This window comes from Colletotrichum fioriniae (assembly GCF_027942845.1).
Source record: "Colletotrichum fioriniae strain IMI 355084 chromosome Unknown scaffold_10, whole genome shotgun sequence".
NCBI classification, from domain to species: Eukaryota; Fungi; Ascomycota; class Sordariomycetes; order Glomerellales; family Glomerellaceae; genus Colletotrichum; species Colletotrichum fioriniae.
In genome coordinates this window covers 1,477,706-1,497,312 of record NW_027076846.1, presented here as the reverse complement: position 1 = coordinate 1,497,312, position 19,607 = coordinate 1,477,706, and the positions used below count along the sequence as shown (strand labels likewise).

Here is a 19,607-nt window from a genome sequence, read left to right as displayed (position 1 = left end):
ATCACAGACTCCTGTTTCCTGATCGATTGACTGACGGCGCTTAATTTTTTCCACTTGGCGCGAACGTCATGAACATCCTCCACCGGGGCTGGTGCCCTGCCACGTTGTGTGTAAAGAGCCCTCTTGAGTGTTCCTAAGTCGGTCACTTGACTCTCAGCTCCAATTTCGCCAATAGTTTCAATAAAAGTACTCTGCTGTTCTGCACCGGGGGTGGGTGATGCCGGTGTGGTCGACGCTGGTGTGGTCGAGTCCTGGACACTCGGCCGCGCACTCGCACCCCGTCGACAGGGGCACGATTGCACCGCCAAATTATTTCTTGCGAACCCTTCCACGAAGAAGATGAGATTGAAAATCATGTTCGTGAGTGAAAGGATTCTCTTGGAGGAACAGATCAAGCTCACACTCACGTCGCGGCCGGAATGCCGATCCCGCGCTCCCCGTTGTTGACCAGGTTGGCGTTCGAGGAGGCCCTCGCGAGGTGTGTGTCTGCCAGATGCGACAGCCATGCATCAAGCGGTTCGACGAGGCGGACTAGCTTTCGAACAGTATGATTTTCTTTTCTATTCGATTCGGTTCTACATGGGTTCGTGATGCTCTGCTGGCCCTGGGGGTCAGCAAAAAAAGGGGAGGGGGTCGGTGTCCTGCACTTTGGTCCGCCAGCGGCCGCTGCCAACTCGACTCGCAGGAGGAAGAAATTTGAGAGTCACTAAGTGAATGAACCCATTGAACTGCAAGCAATGGTATTGAGGAACATCATTCAAGTGTGGCAAATCTGGTACAGTGTCCCAATCCTATTCGCGTCTACGTCTCCAGCGGGGCGTCCTCCGCTAAGGTACCCGTCATTATCAACCGGCGCGTCTCCGGAACAAGATTGCTCAAATTTTGCTTCTCTTTGCTTCTTCTACTCAGAACCCATGCAGCTGAAGGATTTCGACACCCATCATCTCCTTGTCCTAGACTCAAGACAGTAGAAGAGATGCAACTGTGTGTAAGTGTATATATGTGTGTGTGTGTGCGTGCAGCGGAACCCCTGGTATCGATGTCGACCTTGGCCTCAAAAGGAAAGAAAAGACTCTTTAAGTACCACTTTAAGCTTGTAATATTTCTGTTTTCGGTTTCCGTGGTGATTCTTGTGATAGTTGACAGAAGCGTAGTCTTGGGAGGAGGGTATACTCCTCCAGTGCCGCTTCATGAGGAGCGGAAAACCCTTACTCAACCCGGTGTCTCGACAAGGCGACAGAAGGCAACCCCAATAGTCTCGAGAGCCTCCGGCTAATGCAATTAATATGATGGGTGGCTTCCCTCATCCTTTGGGAGGGTGTGTGGGTTCCAGCACAGGGCCAGACCGGGTGGGCTACCCGGAGGCCAACCCAGGCCTGTGCAGCAGGATATCAGAATACCAACCTCTAACAATGGCTCAAAGTATTGATCCGTGGTAATATTCTCGGTTTCAAATTTTGCACATCTCGTCAGTTCGGCCAGTCTGTACCCTGTCTCGCGTATTTCAATCTCGCCCCCAAGCTGCGGACTCAACACCAACTCACACCTACCCACTCACACGGAGTCCCAAAGCCAGACCAGCTATTCCGTTTTCGTCTTAAAAGTCCAATTGAGCATCAAATTTCCTAGAGCACTGACATGCTGCCAAGCAGGGCCAGCTTTTTGTACTCAATTAACTGACGAGGGGATGCGGCAAGTCGGGGTCCCAAATTTACCATGTTAGCTTAGAGCGTAGGCTACAGTTACCCTAGATATACGGAGCTGTGACGAGGTCTCTGTGAGTTGCAATGTGCTGAAAAAGGTTTATTCTAGTCTAGGATAAGTTCCTCCAAGTGAAGTGAAGAAGACCAAAACCGGCATTGAATCCCAGCAACCCCATCGCTGCCCTCGTAACCTGAGCCCCCTTGTATCGCCCTGTTATCCAAATTTCTGAAATTCACCCTCCAGTTCTGACCAAACTCGAAGGCCAGTCCACCAATATTCTGTTATCGTACGTTCTTGCTAGAATCTGTTTCTAGTATTGGTGTCGTGCTTGACGTGTTTGTCGACATGATGAATAATCTAGCTCGTCTGGCCGCCAGCGCAGGCCAGAGAACCGCATTTGATTTTCAGGGAGATCTTTCCGTAGTTTGAGCCATGAATGATGATCCCGCCATTGTGGACGGAGAGAGCTCGGTGGTTGCCCTCAGGAGCGCCCTCGGGATCGTCACCGCCGTCATGTTCAACGGAAGGCATGAGGGCTTCTGCAGCCGCACTCATGTTCTTGCAATCGACGCAGGACTCCTTGTGGCGTTCAAGGTAGTGGCCAGTGTTGATGATGTATCTTCCGCATGCCGCCCGACCTGGCGGTCCGTGGTGGTAGAAGATATGACGACGGAGGTTACAACCTGCGCTGGGCTGCCATCGGCACCTCTGGTCGGGACATTCTTGAGAGTTTCGTTGCGACATTTCGGCTTGTAAAGTCTTTTGATAGACACGGAAGCGTGCTCGGGAGCAAAGTGATAGAAAGTCTGAAGATGGCTCAGTGTCGATGAACTGCTTTCAACTGACCTCAGACGAAGGGTCCTGCTGATTTATATGTTTGATTCTCTATGCCTCCGAGAAGACTGAGCTAAGATTAAGCAGCGACTTGAGTTGGGATCGGGCTGTTGTGGTGAGTCGTTGCTCGAATACAGGATAACAAGGCCCTGGGCCTGCTCCGCGCGGAATGACCATGCTACGACTTGGTTTTCACTTTTCTTTTTCATCACACCCAATTTTCCAAAGGTTCTTCCCTTGATCAAAGCGTAAATTACAGACGCGACGACGTCGTGTGGATGTGAGTACCTGCCATCAACTGGGCCCCCGGCAAGTCCAAGATCTATGTGGTTGGAGTTGCTGGGGATCAAAGGTTGTCTCTAGACTCTATGGATAAGGCACCTTGGTCTTCGAACGGTAGTTGAGGAGACTGGTGGGCACAGTGCTTTGGGTGGATGGTGGGGGCAATCAGCATGGGACCAGATTAACCCGAGTAACGAGTACTTAGCCCAAGTCCAAACTCGTTCCAGAGTATGTCCAAATCCGATCAGGTCCTGGGCTAGGTATCATGACAGCAGTAATGGAAACCCGGCAGTGCATCGCCCCTTGGTTCCTCGGGTGCGCGGCATCGCCCAATCCTTGTTAAGTCGCATCTTGTGGCGAGTCAAATTTGCGTCGGCTCCGAGCCAATGTAGCTACAGAACTTCGAAGGTAGATCCTCCGACGCAACTGCAAATCAAGCTCTACAGCGGACGAGATGCAACTTCGTCTTTGACACCTTGGGGTGAAAGACAAGAGGTGAAGGGAGTGGGGTTAGAGAAGAGAAGAAGTGACTAGGCACTCTAGGGTAGGGGCAAAGAAACTACGGAACACGGAGTTGGAAAAGAAAAGGGAAGAAGGGGCTGAGGTGAGAGACATATCGGTTACCTTGGAGAGAGATTGGGGTGTCTGCAAACTCCCCGCGCTGAAGGGCCGCGTCGAGTAGCGACTAGCGCGGCGGCCTTGGGAAGCGCAGCGGCCTTGGGGTGCGGTGGGAGTGGAAGAGAGACTGGGGGAAAAGAGTGACTGGGGTGAGACAGAGAGGACCCCTCTGGGGTGGTGTCGAAATGGAGCCGTTGGATGAAATGGAGACGTTGGATGAACGGCTGAAATGACCCCCCCCCGGGTTTTCGACCTAGAAGCGATCGCTTTTCTCCAACTCGAGGGAACCGCGTCGCTTGCTTGTGTGCACAGTTCCATCGTCGCGGGACCTGACTTTTCTTTTTCTGCTCGTCTGGAAATGATCTGCGCAATGGAAGTCTATCCTGCAGCTACGGGCCACAATGGGTGTTGCGTTGCCAAGCCCCTCCAAATTATGTTCTCGCAAAGTCTTGACTCTCCGCTCCTTGTCCTTCCAAGCATGCCAGATTATCAAGCCCCTGCGTTTGCTGAGATGGGATTGACTGCCAACCTGCAAGGTACTTTTTCGACCTTGGTGATGCACTTCGCAGAAACCGCTCTTCGTCGCACGGCCTCATACTATCTTGGGCGTATGCTGATTAGTTCTCTCTGTGGCTCGACCGAGTTTCGTCTTATGGTAGCAAGATGGCCAAGTCTACCTGGGTTCGCCATTGAGTAGCACAACTCACCTAGGCCTTCGTTCGGCGTTTAATGCTCCCCGATCACCCCCTCAGTCTGGTCTCTCACTCATCAAGCCGCGTGCCCATGAGACTGGTGAAAGAATTAGTACCGCATAGAGGCATACTCTCATAATGTACGATAGAAAGAGGTTTAACTAACCAAGAACATAATCGTAAGCGCCCCCTGCCTTTGAGCTTGGTCTTAGTCACCTACCGTACGGAGCAATTCCAGTGCGGGTATACTGGAAGGGAATCGGAATCGACAGGCTGGGGCGTGGCAAGATTGACCCCGCCACTGGTCAACGGTGCTCCCATATCCATGATTTTCCCAACGGCAACGGCACGGACACACAGACGGCACTACCTTAGTCTCATTCACCACGGCACACAAACGGGTTTCCGCGGACACTTGCATACTTTGCCTTCGGCGAGACAGCTTGCTTGACCTGGCGGGGGTCATCCGAAGGCCAAGCTGATAATTTAAAGCTTACGTAGTACTTAGTCCATGTTTTGCTAACTATATCAACCAAACCTAAAGAGGCGCCAGCATAGTGAAGTGGAAGGGGTTCCGACATCTAGAACTTACATGAGTGTCTGTTCCTCGGGGTGCCTTGCGGGAGACGTGATACACTGTCCGACTGTGGGCTTCTCATGTATCCACGGCAGGTCAAAGCGAGCTTAAGTGAATCTCATTTGAAGTATAGAGTTCACCGCACACGCCGTCATCTGACAACCAGGATATATTGGGAAACTTGGTACAGGCACCGTCAACGCCCGTGGGGGTGTCTTGTCAGCCAGGTAGACGGCTAGGGTCTTCATGTCACTTGTAAGTCACAGACAGGGGGCGTTGGATTATGAGCGAACCAAAGTATTGACAGACGGTATCATGCTGGATCTGGGTCGTCTGGGGCTTTCTAGAACATCCAGCACGTCACCCATGCTAGCGTCACCTACCTACGTTATCTTACCTTAGCTTTGGTCTTTCGACTACGGTTCCGTATCCTTACATGTTACCTTGAGATCCAAACAAACCTCCCATCTTTGGCCAGTGAACATACGCCAGTGGGTGTTCCTTGTAGCCCGTTGAGAACTAGAGGGTGCGTGGCGCGATGAGCACCTCCTTTTCCCGTTCCTCCCATTCCGCATAGCGTCCCGTACAGATCCCGGATACTAGGAAGCCTTACCCGTGGTGGTGTCTCTGGATCGGCCACCACACCACACCAGCGGCAGCCACGAGGGACACGGGCTCAAGAAGATCCAGAGGATGGAGCTGACGCCAATTCCCCTTCTACCCGAACGGATCCTCAAAGATTTTCTGCTGGAATCTGCAATGCGAGGTCCGCCAGGGCGGACAGGGGTGTGTCAGACTCGTCAGCTCTCACATACTCCCACGGTCCCAATATGCACGCCAACAGGGATACAAGAGACCCAACGTCTCGATCCCAGTCCCGGCACACGGAAGCCATTACCCGTCACCAACAGCAGGGTAGCTAGTTCGGCCAAATTTTCGTATCTCGACATTCGAAGGGGGTCCTCTTTTGTCCTATGTGCCACAAGCCGTCCAAACACCTCCGATGTAGTCGGTACCGAATGCGCTCTCTGCTGCTTATGAAAGACTCAGGATTGGCGTGAGCCGAAGCGAGCTTAATTGAACGACGTCCAAGTACATCACATATGTTCTCACGAACTTGAGATTAACGTAGCAATATGGAGACTGCCTTTCTACCCCAATAGTCGGATCGTTATGAATCAGTAGGCTGCGCAATACTCTTTAGGGAATATTCAGGAGGATTTTGACCTGCCAAGCCGGTAGTGTCTTTTTCTTCTATGCCGTTCGGTCACTGTACAGCGAGTGAGTCTTAAAATGTTGGATCTGTGACGCCTCCCGAGGCTACTTGGCGCGCCGACGACATTGTCCGTGCCGGCGTCATCCCACCGAGCTGATCTTCTTGTTGCCTGCTCCAAGAACTCCCGGCGCGTTGAAGAAACTCAGTCACGGATGGTATTGTGATGATAAAGCTCAACAGAGCCTCGCAGCCAGGGTGTTGAATTGACGCTGGGACTAGATGGGCAGCACCTATGGCCCGGGCGATGGGCTACTTCTGCGCAGGACACGCGGCTTCCAGGAGCCTCTCCGCCCTTTGCAGCCGTAGAGGCGTAACTCATGCAGGAGAATTGACAATTCCTGAGGTCGCCTTCGACTCATGTTGATGTGTGCCATGCCGGCTTCACCATAGTAGACAAGGGGGAGGGGGGACAACTTTCAATTTTGTCCACCCCCCCCCCCCCCCCCCCCTTGTCAGGTCAACCCTGCAGACTCGGCCCTCCAACAACTCATTGGATATGGCGGATGATAGATTGGTAGAAAACTGCCGCCAAGCTACGAACCCCTGCACGCCGGGGTTAGATAAGCATGCCCTTATTGCTTTTCCTCTCGAGAATCGCCAGGAGCCAATGTAAGGTACTCCGGAGGCCGCAAACCACCTCAATTAGCGTCCTGCGCCGTTGGCCAACGGTGTTCTCCACCATCCTTTGTCTTCGGCCCCACTCCGGCGCACGGTCTTCGGCCGGCCGTCGGATAGGCCGTTCCGCTGGGATCGGGATCAATTATCTACCGTGTTTGAACTCGTCTTTCTGCAGGAAAAGTCTTGTGAGCATATGAATATAGAGGACTAACTTCGAACTTTGTTGGGATGACCGTTGGAATAGCGTATCTAGCGAACTTCATCGTGAAAAGGCCTGCTGTCCCCGGAAGGCTGCCAAGTATAATGCTCTCCAGGTCATGCGGCTAAGACGCGAGCGGGGAGTTTCTTTTCCTCCACCCTGGAGCTTACAGGTTGTCTTGAGAACACGTGCTGATAAGGTGTGCGTAGAAGATACACCCTTCTCTCCCTGCCAAGACGGCTTAACCGGGTGGCCAGGTACGGACGAATCACTAGACAACTAGCCAGGCATGTGGCGTCAGATAAACCTCAACTCTTTTGGAGCTCATCGAAGCTACAGGTATCACTTGGGATGGCATCACGACAGCTCCGGCTTGGACTATGTTTAAGTCAAAGTGCCATTGCAGCCCTCAAATGGGGTGTTCTCGTCTGTTCAAGTAGAGGCCATCAATCACATGAGCTCTGAGACCACAACTTGAACTCTATCATCTGGATGACCTGCACTGTAAAATAGGCAGGGGAACGAAATAAAATATGTCTTACCTCACGGCCTCCCGTCGAACATAATCACGGCCCGAGACCGGTAAAGGGATTAGACAGTGCCTGACGGATGAAATCACATGTCGATGACACATTATCTATGGAGTCAGTGGGCACCTTAATTCCACCCTGCCCATGTAAGAGTAGTTGAAGTACGATGCAGACAGCCGATATGGCACCCCGGCCCGCTCCTGGCTGACATCCTTGAGGTAGCGTGCACCAGGCAATACGAGCAGAGAATGGCTGCAAAGAAGTCAATGAAGACTAGATACAGGAAGATGTCTTACCTTACTCGGACATGGTCAGCAAGGCGTCAAGTGAGCAGAGCTTTCCCAAGCTCTGCTTGATCCGTGTCCGGGTTGATGGAGGTACTTCCGGATCGCTGGCTGACCAGGAAATACTGCTGCGTAGATGGGTGGTGAGCGACAGCAAGAAACAGTCCCCGGGCCGCTGCACTCTCTATCATTTGTGTCTTGCCATTCAAAAGATCTTGGTTTATTGCGCCCGCCCATGGAAAACCACATTGAGTACAGGCTTCATTTCTGCTGATCCGGAGGATGCGCACCACAGAAGATCTGTTTCAGGGGAAGTAGCCGAAGCTCGACATAATGTTATTAAGTATTTTCTAACGCAAGCAGAATTTGCTCCCAGCTCTCAATCAATTTAATATGCCTAGAAATATTCTGGATTTATCTCGGTGAGCCAATCCCCTGGAATCCCTCCGCGGTTTGACAATTCACCAAGCCAGTGGCCTTCCCCTCGAGGCAGCCGCTCGTTTATCGTAAATCCATAGGTAGGGCATCTCCTCAATGATGGCTCATGAAAGAAGGAGTTATTGAGCAGCGCTTACTATTCGTTTTCGTCTTCGAAATGAAATGACCCGTCAGAAGTGTAATGGTCATAGTATGTGTAAGTGTCTTCAATGTTGGCATTGCCAACGCTCATTTGTCGTCCCATGGCGTTCGAGAGGGTTGGATCTAATAAAGTTGACGGCATCTGAAATTCGAGGATGCTTTCAATTAAGCCAATCCATGTTCCATTATCAACATGAATGGCCGAGTCTATGGTAGCTGTGGCGATGTTCTGTACTATTTGAACGGAGTCTGCCGTTGGAGGAGCTGCGTCCATATGCCGTGAGTCAAATTCTTCGACTCTGGTTGGCTCCATGTAACGTGGGTCATTGGATGCTGGAGAAGTATTATCTTCCCTCTCAATGGTTTTCGGCTCGGTTTCCAAGTCGTTCTGGCTTGGGGGATGGCCTCTTCGAAAACATTTGCATGTCTCGCACTGGCTCTTATGGCGCCTGACATTGTCTGCCCTAGGCTTGAGCCGGCTACCACAGGGCATTCCAATGCGTGCTGAATGAACGGTCTTGATGTGTCTCTTGTGGTTGCCTTTTTGAGTGAACGTCTTGCCGCAGCACACGAATGCCTCTGTAGAAGTCATGGTGATTAAGGCTGTCGTCTTGGGTGATGATACGCAGATCTACAGAATCATGGTTCTCTCCAATGATAAGGCATTAAGGAATGAGAATGGAAGAGAATGTATGTCCACGTCTACTCCTGATCATAATTGAAGAAGCAGCTAGTATTTAAGGTCGGCGGGGTTGGAGCTTTGGGTAGTGCGCATGAGGAAAACAAGGCAACGAGTCGAAGGCCCTCCACAGCTCGCGAATACGGATAGCAGTAAATGTTGTGACGCGGAGTCATAGCTTTCCCGAAGCCTTTGGGGTCAGGTCGAGTCGTAGTAACTTGTCTTGATGGGACAAGCTACGGAGGGCGGAACGCCTGGCAGGAGGCGCGATGGAAGCTAGCCAGGCGAGAGACCGTATGCGGTGAAAGCAAAGACGGAGCGTGCTTAGATACAGCTACCGTATGTCGCGGTCTGCGCGGAAGAAGCGGGCGATAGAATCAGTAAACGGATCTTAGTATAGACACTCATGATGCTCAAGAGGCACGACTGTACCTCCCAAGCGAACATCGACCCACTTCCAAACGCTAGGCTGTACTTAGATTTGCAGTCGAGTAAGACGGATCTCACCCAGCATAGATGAAAGAAGGGGATTTGCTGGGAGAGAAACGGTTATCCGTCTCTCGTCTCGCTTCTGAGGCATGCGGCTGCCGTTATCCTCGCCGGTCCGAGTCAACAATGTAACGCCAAATGAATGACGGGGGCCAAGCCAGACGGCTGAAGTCAATCATCAGCTGCCCATTTCTGGCATAGAGAGCAGGAAGCTTTGAAGGCTTGACGTGAATCTCCGACAGGGGTCGCCGAGAATATGTAGAGATATCCACAGGGTAAAGAATATTTGTTTAGAATGGACAATACACATATGCTCATATTGAGTGAAAGTTGTCGAGGTCATCTTAGAAACCGGGGCAAGAACAGCTCCTACTCGATTTTCACAGTGTTCAGAGGAAGCTTGAAAGTGAGGCGAGAGACATTGCTAGCTCCCACATCTTGCAGACACACTTCCCTCGCGCTCTCATCCCTGCCCCTCAGCTTGACTGAGAGACTAGCTGCTCTACTTCGAACAACTGACGGGCCAAAAATGGGGACAGTCCAGACTTCCGAGCTGAAGAGGCAGCAACTCAAGAAGCGGCATCCCGAAGGCAGACAGGTCGCTGTAGTTGCTCCCAAGAAGACCGGAATCTGACTGAATCCACGATTCTGCCCGAAGAGGTTGATGTCGGCCAAACGATACCAGCATGAATTCATTCAAGTATCTAGTTGTGGAGGCACCTTCCATGTTCCATGGACCTTTCCTTTCCTGTTTGACCTTTTCTCGAACAGAAGTAGCAAAAGAGCGTATGCCCCTGAAAGACTGCTGTCGGACTTTGCAACATCGGAATGCGGGAGAAGAACGATGAGGAATGACGGGTTGATAGTCTGTGGGTCTATGGAATGTTCGGCCGGTTCAGCTTCTTTCTTGATTTGATCAGCAAACCCGGGCGGGCCATCCCGAACGATAGAGCCTCTTAGGCCTTCAATTAACCTTGAGCGAGAAACACTTGACTGTAGCCAGTACGAAAGCCATATGAATCGTTGAATTGAGGGACAGTGGTGTAGAGGACTGGGGGAGAATAGTCGCGTCTAGCTTCGTTGTAGCCTGCTGATGAAGGCACCCTTCACCACGAGTGAGACACTCATTACATGTGGTGGGTTGCAGCCCCCTCCTTTTCCCCCTTTTCTGATGTCCTCCTTTTCTCATGGCTCTTGATTCGCCCAAATCGTGCTGCGGCAATATCCATGGACTGAGCAGCCCTGTGTGAGAGCCCAAGAAGCCGACAGGTCGGTGCTCCCGTGGCGGGCTTCCATCGGTGACCTGTAGAAAGCTTGTTCGCTGTTAACAGGGCGATGATGCCTCACTTGAAGATGGGGAAGGGATTGTCCACCGGCTGGCACATCATTTCAGTTGCTTTCGGAACAACCACCTGCCTCCCTTCCACGATGAACTGTTACATCTTTTCAGCTTGCTCCAGACCTAGCAGGTACTATGCTGTCGTTGCAATTAAATAGCGACACTCGCAGGGGCGTTGCTACTTTCAGTTATTCCTTTTCTTCTTATTAAATGAACAGTTATGAATTTAGTTTCCTTGTAAGGCTGTCCAGTAATAGTATTCCAAGTAGACTTTATTTGCCGGAACCGCGAATGAGAAGTGAACGAGAAACTGGCTTGATTCTATTCGACTGAAAGACATATCTTAACTTTTCCTCCGTTGCATGTCATCGCCATCAAACTTGGAGACCAGGTCGTGAGTTCGGTCAAAGGCTATATCTGTGGATTACATTTGTCGGTAGTTAAAGGACTGGCACGAATTTGGGCCGTTTGCGGCCACACGTGCGAGCCCAACGCTCACTCGCCCACTCCAACACGACAGACTAGAACCAATTCTGACATCGTTGCGACGTCGTGTTTGAGCTTATTTGAACTGCATTGCAAGATCAGCGAGCACTTGTTTTGCTGGAGAAGACACTGTGCCTATGAGTCTTTGTTGTGGTCTTAAGAACCGATCAGTTCGATCAAATGACTTATAGAGCGCATCTTGAAGAACTTTTGTGAATGAAAGCCATGACCAGATCGGAGGTTTATTGGCACGCCTCAAGACAATCAACTCAGCCTTGATACGAGTAGACAGGCCCCGCGCGCGTGAGCACTGATCCCAGCAGCGCATCTTGGAATTGCAGAGCGGACACCCTTCAATAGAGCAGTCGTCATCAGGAAAGGCACAGTCGCCAAGCCAATGGCTGTGCTGGCCACAATTCGCTCAGGTATTTTGTTCTCTGTATCGATCATCTCTCTCGAAAGCTTTGGTCTAATGGAGCTGGATCCTGATTTGCTCATCTCCGGACAATGCATACTTACCCAAACAGGGGGCCAAAGTTCGCCATGCAATGTCGGATCGGTGCAAGTTACGTCCCTTCTTGTCGCCTTTTGTTTGTCTTGTTTGTCTTTTTACTCTGGTGCTGTAGTCCTTCTCCATCTCATCACCATGGTCGAGTCGTTTAGTCAGAGCTGAACCCTTTCCGATTTGCGAATACGCGCCGTGTCACTGATTGGGCTCTTGGAACGGCGCCTCTCTGCTGCAGTGTAGTGATCTGTCGTGTGGCGCAATGGAGATTGACTGCGCCATGAAGAGGCCAGCTGATTTTCGGTCTGGTCTCCCAATGGAACTGACTGGCTCTGGCCCTCGGTACCAAAGCAGGCGGTCCGCTCGTGGCTCCCCAAGCAACCGGCTGGTTTCCGCTCTGGTCTGCTAGCGGTACTGACTGAATGCTCGACTGATTCTGGCCCTGGGGTGGAACTGGCCAGGGCCCCCAAGGAAGCGGTTGGAATTCACTATGTCGTAGCCATCATCATCAAAGTGAAACGACTCGAGACGACGCTGTGCCAGCTGCTCTATCTGTTCGTGAATCGCTGGCAGTCGATGACCGTCGTCCTCCCCCGGCTCTATACGGCGCCTTCTGGGACTTCCACCAGGGGCTCCCTGTCCATTGACAGAGGCTTGAGTCTTTGCGAGACTCAACTCCAGTCTTGTGGTTGCCTCTGGACTGGTCTGCGTTGCCGATTCCATCCGCACAATGGTTGACGTCTCTTGTAGACGCTGTACGGTGCCGAGTGCTTCTTGGATGGTGACAGCTTCCTGGGGCCTCTGCTCTTTGGTGCCGTCATTCCATTTCGCGATTTGAGTTTCCCATGTAACCGCCATTTCCAAGTGATTTTGTGGCGCGCCAATTTACGCGTTGAGTGCGTCACTTCGGGTGCGTTCAATCTTGATTTGGTCCTGTATCAACGAGACGACCTCGTTCTTGAGGGCCTCAATCGACTGATTCGCTGTTGCATGCGCTGTAGCCTCGTTGTCTGCTCTGGCTCGCTGCTTGTCGATCTCTTGGTCTCGCTGATTAAATGTTTCTTTGACACGTCTCAAATGGTCGACCTACTCCTCGAGGGCTTAATCGACTCATTTGCTGCTGCATCCGCAGTAGCTTCCTTGCTGACCCGGGTCCATTGCTCTTCGAGATGCTTGTCTGACTGGGCAAGTGCACTTTGGGTAAAACCCAGCGTCTCTTGCTCCCTCCCTAGCTGGACCTGTTGCTGGGGTAGCGTCTCCCTGCTTGACCGTAGTTCCGCTTCGACTTTGGCCGTCTACTGGGTGAGGTCTTGCTCTCGTCATCGATATGACTCTCTTCAATATTGGCCAACCGGTCTTGCTGATTTTGCAGCTCCTCCTATAACAAAGCAAGCGTGCCCTTGCTCGACCGTAGATGCTCGTCGACTCTGGTCATCTACTCACTGAGGTCTTACTCTCGTCGCTCACGTGCCTTCTCCATATTGACCAGCTGGCCCTTTTGACTCTAAAGCTCTCCATCTCGCATGGCAACTGTCTTCTTCAACATATCTATTGCGCGCTGCAGGGGCCTGACTTTTTCGGAAACCTTCTTTATAAGGTCGTCTCTTTGCTTACGAGTGCGAATCAGGTTTCTGTCAAGGTCTCTGACCGTCGCATCGAGGTTGCCAGTCTTGGCTGTGTTCTGTCTGTTCATATGATCCGCTCAGATCTCCGAGGGTGCTCGATGATTATTCTGTCTCTTTTCCAACTCTCTCTGAGCCTTGGTTGTCTTATGCGAGGAAGCCTCCAACGTTTGGCGCTGCTCTTGAATTTCTCGCTAGATCTTTCCCAGACGCTGCCTCGATATGGTTCTTTAGATAATCCCGCTGGGTAGCAAAGGCATTCAAGTCGTCGTCGTGATTTTTGATGTAGGCCTTGAGGCTGGTCGGCATACCGTCCAAAGCTGTTCTCACTGCAGCAAGTTACCGAGTGCTTATAAGTGCAACGGCGACATGTTGTGTTCATCATCTTCATCAGCTTCAATTGTCTCATTCTCGGAGATCCCGCGTTTCTTAGAGCTCACGAGACAACGACATACATGCTTTTCGATGGATGTAGCTCGCCAACAGAAAGGGCACTACCGGAAGTCGTCGACCCCGCCCGAGCCCTCATCCCGGCCCGACGCCGGGGTCTCCATATTTCTCCCGGAATCTCTGCCTTTGTGTCTTGAAACTTAGTTCCGCGCCGACAGCAACACTGCAAGCAGCTCGCGTCACATGGAGATAAGGTAGCCAATGGATGCATCCGATGCACGCCGACAGGTCGATTTCCCACCGTTACCTGCTCGTCTCTTCCACGATTAGACAGGTGTTGGAGGCCGACGAGCAAGCACGATAGAGCTGGACTTAGCCGTAGTCTAATTTAGCAGTTGAAGAGGTATCCGCAGGTTGAATCGCTAGGTGGACGAAGCCTCCCGCATCCTGTGGGACCTTGGTGCGTTGGCCCCCACCAGAGAGCGGGGTCGCTTGTCCGCCGAGTGAAGATCAGAGGGCTCACGCATTTGCTGTTAGAGAATCACATACTGGTTTCCAACTTGATAACGAGAACAAGCCAACATCGATTCACTACTTAAGAAAGAAGTTCAAACGGTACGTTCTGTACTGAAGATGCAAAAAGAGTCCCTCGCATAGATTCGAAAGTCGTGCGCAGCATTTAACCGACTTTCAACGCCCGAACGCTGACTGCCTTTTTCCCCACGTCGCGGGGCTTTGCGGCCATGTATCGTAGGCCAATCACAAACCGATACTCCACCATCTCCAGAGTAACGTAGCCGGGTAATCCCAGCAAGCTCTCAATCCTGGAAGAAGAAGGTGGTGGGACCGATTCGGGAATACTACAGGACACTCATGCTTAGTCATCAATCAAAGCTAATAAGAAGCCACGGAACGTACCTGGGGCGACATGTCGCTGACGTCCCAGCTTGCACAGTGTTAGAACACAAAAGACACTGTGTGTCAAGTACGCTAGCAACTTACAATTGACCCGAGCCAGCACAGGATTCGAGTTCCATTGGGTACGCCGGCAGCATATCCAATTCGTTGTTGGAGTGAACATCGAGGACGACGTTTCCGGCAGCCTGGGGAAAGCCACTGTTAGGGGGAAGATACCCCAGGTTCTCCTTAGCCTGGTACTTTGGGTTCGCTTGAAGTTGCGCGACTACCTGATTGAACGGCGCCAAGTACGGTGAATTCGCACTGTCAGCGCCGTTTCGAGGTGTGTTGTATTTGTTGGAGCAGATGCGGCATCTCTTCTGGTGACGCTTGATATTGTCCCTGTGGTGCCGCAGCATCTTGTTACAGGCCATTCTGGCTGGTGGGCCGTGTTTGGCTGTCATGTGCCGCTTGAGATTGGCCTTGGTCGAAAATGCCTCCGACGTACAGTCAGCTACCGTACACGGGAATGCCTCCCTCGTCTTGTCTTGGGGGTCTTTCATAGATGCGGTATTTTCGTTTTGCCGAGACCCCGTAAGATTAAATAGCCAATGAGAATGCAGTGATGATAAGGAGGTATATGGGCCTGAAGATGCCCCAAAGGCGACAGTCAGAAGTCCGGGGCATCGATTGAAATGTCGACAGAAATGTCGAGAAGAATTTTGGTTCAACATCAGGCGAACTGTTCGCAAAATCTCGCGTTGATGTCAAGGCTGGTGAGGCAGCGGGACTTGCCTCACAGTCCTGTGTAACCGCACCTTGTCTAGCGGGGGGGCAGCGCAGAGTCTCCCGGCCATTCTACCACCTGTTTCTACCTCAGATACACCAATTTCGTCATTGATCACCATTTTTCAACAGTACTGTGAAGTCCGTCTAAGATTTCTCATAGTCTGAGAATTTTCCGTGTACTTTGAACCGTTTATTTGTGGCTGTTAGGTGGTGATAGAGGTGAATACAGGGCCGTGATTCTGCAGTCTTTTCCGTCACGCACTTGCTACCTATATCACACGACTAGTGGGGCTGGACACTTTCACCCTTGTTTTCTACCTCATCTTCAGGTATAAGAGAGTAAGCTATGATTCTACTGGATGTGCCTCGATCCATAGAAGACCCCCAGAATCGTAGACTATCGCTCTCCAATCTATCCACCGACTATGCGTAGTTCTCGAATACATAACTACCTTGCGTGCTTGCCTAGCGTGCCTACAGGCCTACTTTGCAGGAGCATGAGCATTCGAGCCGAGCCAAATTTAAAGTCCGAGTTGAATAGATCTCAGTATTCCTAAACATACCTACTTTTCGATGTACTTGGGCGAGTTGTTTTTGCGCTTCGCTTTGGCATAGGTCACAGATTCGAGGGCTGCTTTCCGGATCTGACAAGACTTATGGAGTGCTCATACGCCTCCTGATTTGGAAGGGCAGAGCACTCGAGACCTCACATCCAAATTCTCATGAATGTGTGTTTATTAAGCAGATTCCTGGTTATCTTCTCTGGAGAGTACTCACCTCTTTTGAGGTCCCTGTGGGCTGGAAAGCAAGAGTCGGCTTTTGCTTCCAATTGGACGAAGCCTTGTTGGAGAGTCAAGTGGAAAAAGCACTCCACTGCTCTGCATGCCTGTCGGCCGATACTCGACCAATGACAAAGTCTGTACCAAGTTCTCTAAGCCGACATCGATCATCCTGCAGCTTGCCAGAGCGCCTAGTCAGTTGCCTTGCTTGGCCGCGGCTCAAGTCGTTCGCCTCCTGACTTTTCGGGGGTTCAGCTGACCCCTACTTCGTACCTTAGATAGACAAAGTCAACAACTCTCTCATCAATCTTGAGCTGTCTCTGCGAGTGCGCCGGGTTTCTCAGGTAAGCGGCGAGTCTAAACACCTGAGAGCCTTGTTTCCCTCCTGGATCGGCAATGTAGTTGCATTTGTTCATCCATTTTCTTCGAGTAATTAGTTCACTATTCTTTGGTAGTCATTCTAAGCAATACATTCGTCTTACCATGTAATCTCACCTTTGAGGCGTCAGCTTGACCAAATCCTTTAAATCGTCTCTGACTCCGTCTCAGCGGTCACTACCCTCTTCCGCTTTCTCGTCCTCGTCCTCTTCCTCCTCCTCGTCCTCGTCCTCTTCCTTCTCCTCGTCCTCTTCCTCATCCTCTCCCTATTTACCGGCATAATCTCTAGGCCAGGCGATCAGATTCCGCCCAATGACGAAGCTGCTTAAGATACAAGACTCGCCACAGCTCACTACTAATCAACAAGAGAATTACATGATTGATCAAACCCACCCGCCTTCATCCCCGACGGCTCAAACAGGGGCCTTGCCAGACTGGCAATCATCGAACACATATTCAATCGATTCTTTCGACACGAGGCATACAAACAAGCGACCTGCGTAATCACAACTTCTCCTCTCCGATCCGAACCTCAACAGTTGTGTCAGTAGTTTTCAGGGCGGCGCGTGGCGGCGTGTAGTTTCGCGGTAATGAAGGGGTTTTTATCATTGTTAAGGCTCTCGCGGAGCCAAATTGTCCAGTCCCGCCGAATAGGTCTCACAACGTCATTCCCGTCGGTTCAGAGGTCACTCCCATACAATATTTGAAGGCCATGGCATATACGTTCAATTGTGTTAAGTAATTTAACATGACAACAGCTGTATCATAGGCTGCCCTCTCCAACATCTTTCTGGCTCACTTCCCAGTCTTGCCTAGGTAAACCGCCGCAACAAATTCTACTTTCGCGGGACACGATGAAGTCATTCTAAAGCAACAAGACATCCTTCATAATCCCAACATGCTTCAAGCGCATCTTCCTCGCTCACCATTATGAGTCTAGGTGCACGTGCTGACTAACACCTCCCAGGGAGGGACCCGGATGCCGCGTATTTTGAGCCCCGATACCTGTAGCAACATCGACCGCGTGCTTCTGCCGGACAGCCCTCTTTAGGAAGACCTCGACACTTGATAATAACATATTGTATTCTAATCCAACCACTCTTTCTTCATATTCGCCACTGAATAGTTTCAAGTAAAGCTGAATAGAGAAAAGCTAGACACGGACGTACTGACAATAGGATAGAACTAACGACGGGCCTTTCGACCGATTGCTGCAATTCAACGTCGGCTCTGGCGGGCACCCCCTCGTTTGTGGCGACGCCTTCTTCCACACCTTTGCGGAGCCTACCAGTGTACTCGAGGATCTCATTTGCAAGAGATTCTGCCTTTTCGTTACTCAACGGCATCATGGATACTGCCGCGACAACATAGCGCAAAGGCCTGACGAACTCATGGCCTTGAATGTTGCGAGGCTCCGGGTACAAATTAGTTGCGAGGCATGACCAGACTATGGAGCAACGCCTCCAGTAACCCTCCGACTCTTTCCCCGCCCTTGTATTGAAGCGATCGAGGTCGCACGTAATGCAAGACTCGCCAAACGGCACGGGGAGTTGGAAAAGGCTGACTATGCGGTCTGCCATCGCGGCGGCCTCCAAACGATAGCGTATGAACTCCAGAGGATCCGCAAGGCTATAAGAGCGTTTCTCCCTTGGGATCACAACATCAGTGGAGAGTTGTTCCAAATAAGAGCGGTCCCTATCACCCCAGCACCTGCTCCAATCTCCGGGACAAGTCTCGAGGAGAAGTTTGGCCAGAGGGGGGACGCGTTGTTGATGAACGAGATCCTCCATTCTCTTTTGCACCTCAGGATCACTAGTCTGGCTTGACGGTCCCCAGTCGTTGCTGTCATCCGGATCACCAAACAGCCTCTGTGCCTCATCTCCAGAGAACTTGACAGTTTCGAGTGCATCCCAGCGTGACTGGAACTGTGCTAACGGCGTACCTGTGCGCTTGATCCAGGGCCAGGACCACTGGTCGTCCTGGGCACTAAAACATAATCCTTGGTCATACGCCATTCGATGGAGTTTACCCAGGCAAGTATCGAGGATGGACCAACAGAAGCTTCTGTATGCCTCCGCTTGGATCTCGTTTGGCCGGTCGGGCTGAAGCCTTTCGATTTCTTTCCCATCGCTAGCTTCCCCTCCCCCATCCTCCTCATCATCATCCTCCGCAGCAACGAGAGGGTTTCCCTTGGATACCAGAGTCGCAATCACCGAACTGACAAAGATTGACCCGTAAGCGCGCTTACTGGCGCTGGGAGATAGCACCCACGATTCAGACTGTTTCCCTGGCGTGGCACTCAGTGGATGTTGGTTGTTGCCCGTCAGGTCTTTGCCAATCCATCCCTCAGCATAGCATGCCGGTGTCAGGATGGTCGCGCGGCACCCATCTGCGATCGCCTCTCTGAGACGATTTACTTCGAGCCCTCTCTCGTCATCAGACGCATCCAGAAGGAACCTATGGTCAACGAGTCCATGAAAGAAGACCATGATAAGCAACAGACGGTCGTGCTGTGCTGCTTCCGCCGAAGCGCGTTCGACCTCGTTCAAGAAACGGTCAATCATGCCTTGAGGCTCAACGACCACGGGTGGTGTGATCTCCCCGTTCTGGAGCAGCGAGGAGCTGAGGACGACCTTTTGTTCTTGATACGGGTTCCCATGCAAGTAGTTTCCATACGTCTCAAGCAGACGTTCCGGGTCCTGTCTTGCGTTAGCGTCGGATGCAGTCAGGAGGCTATGGGATACAACTTACTGCTGCTGTCAACCAAGTTTGTGAATGCCCCAAGCCTTTGAACAAGTAGTTGAAGGCATAAAAGTCGGACAGAAACCGTCCATTACGGCTCTGGACGCCTGTCTCCAGGTCTGGAGACGCGACCGCAACAATGACGGTGTTGTCATCGATGTTGGGGGGCGTCTTGGTGACGAACGAAGGTGGTGAAGTGACAAGACCAATAATTTCTTGCGAATTGAGCATAGTGGCGAAACCGTGTTGCAGAGACTTTTTCTTTTGAATATGTGTGCGTAATTGTGATGTTATTTCTAGGATTGAGGGGTTTTTCAAC

At 51.5% G+C, this 19,607-nt stretch overlaps 2 protein-coding genes across 2 annotated transcripts; both read right to left on the bottom strand.

Moving 5' to 3' along the window:
- Positions 1 to 14,521: 14,521 nt before the first annotated feature.
- On the bottom strand, positions 14,522 to 15,034 carry N0V96_008450 (uncharacterized protein; the record flags this gene model as incomplete). Its single annotated transcript, XM_053190067.1, has 3 exons — positions 14,522 to 14,563; positions 14,622 to 14,649; positions 14,706 to 15,034. 3 exons carry the CDS (start codon positions 15,032 to 15,034, stop codon positions 14,522 to 14,524), a joined length of 399 nt encoding a protein of 132 aa, XP_053052489.1.
- Positions 15,035 to 16,713: 1,679 nt separating this feature from the next.
- Positions 16,714 to 19,519, bottom strand: N0V96_008449 (uncharacterized protein; the record flags this gene model as incomplete). The annotated part of the gene is made up of 4 exons (XM_065758334.1): positions 16,714 to 16,812; positions 17,737 to 17,900; positions 18,249 to 19,245; positions 19,298 to 19,519. 4 exons carry the CDS (start codon positions 19,517 to 19,519, stop codon positions 16,714 to 16,716), a joined length of 1,482 nt encoding a protein of 493 aa, XP_065613089.1.
- Positions 19,520 to 19,607: the final 88 nt, after the last annotated feature.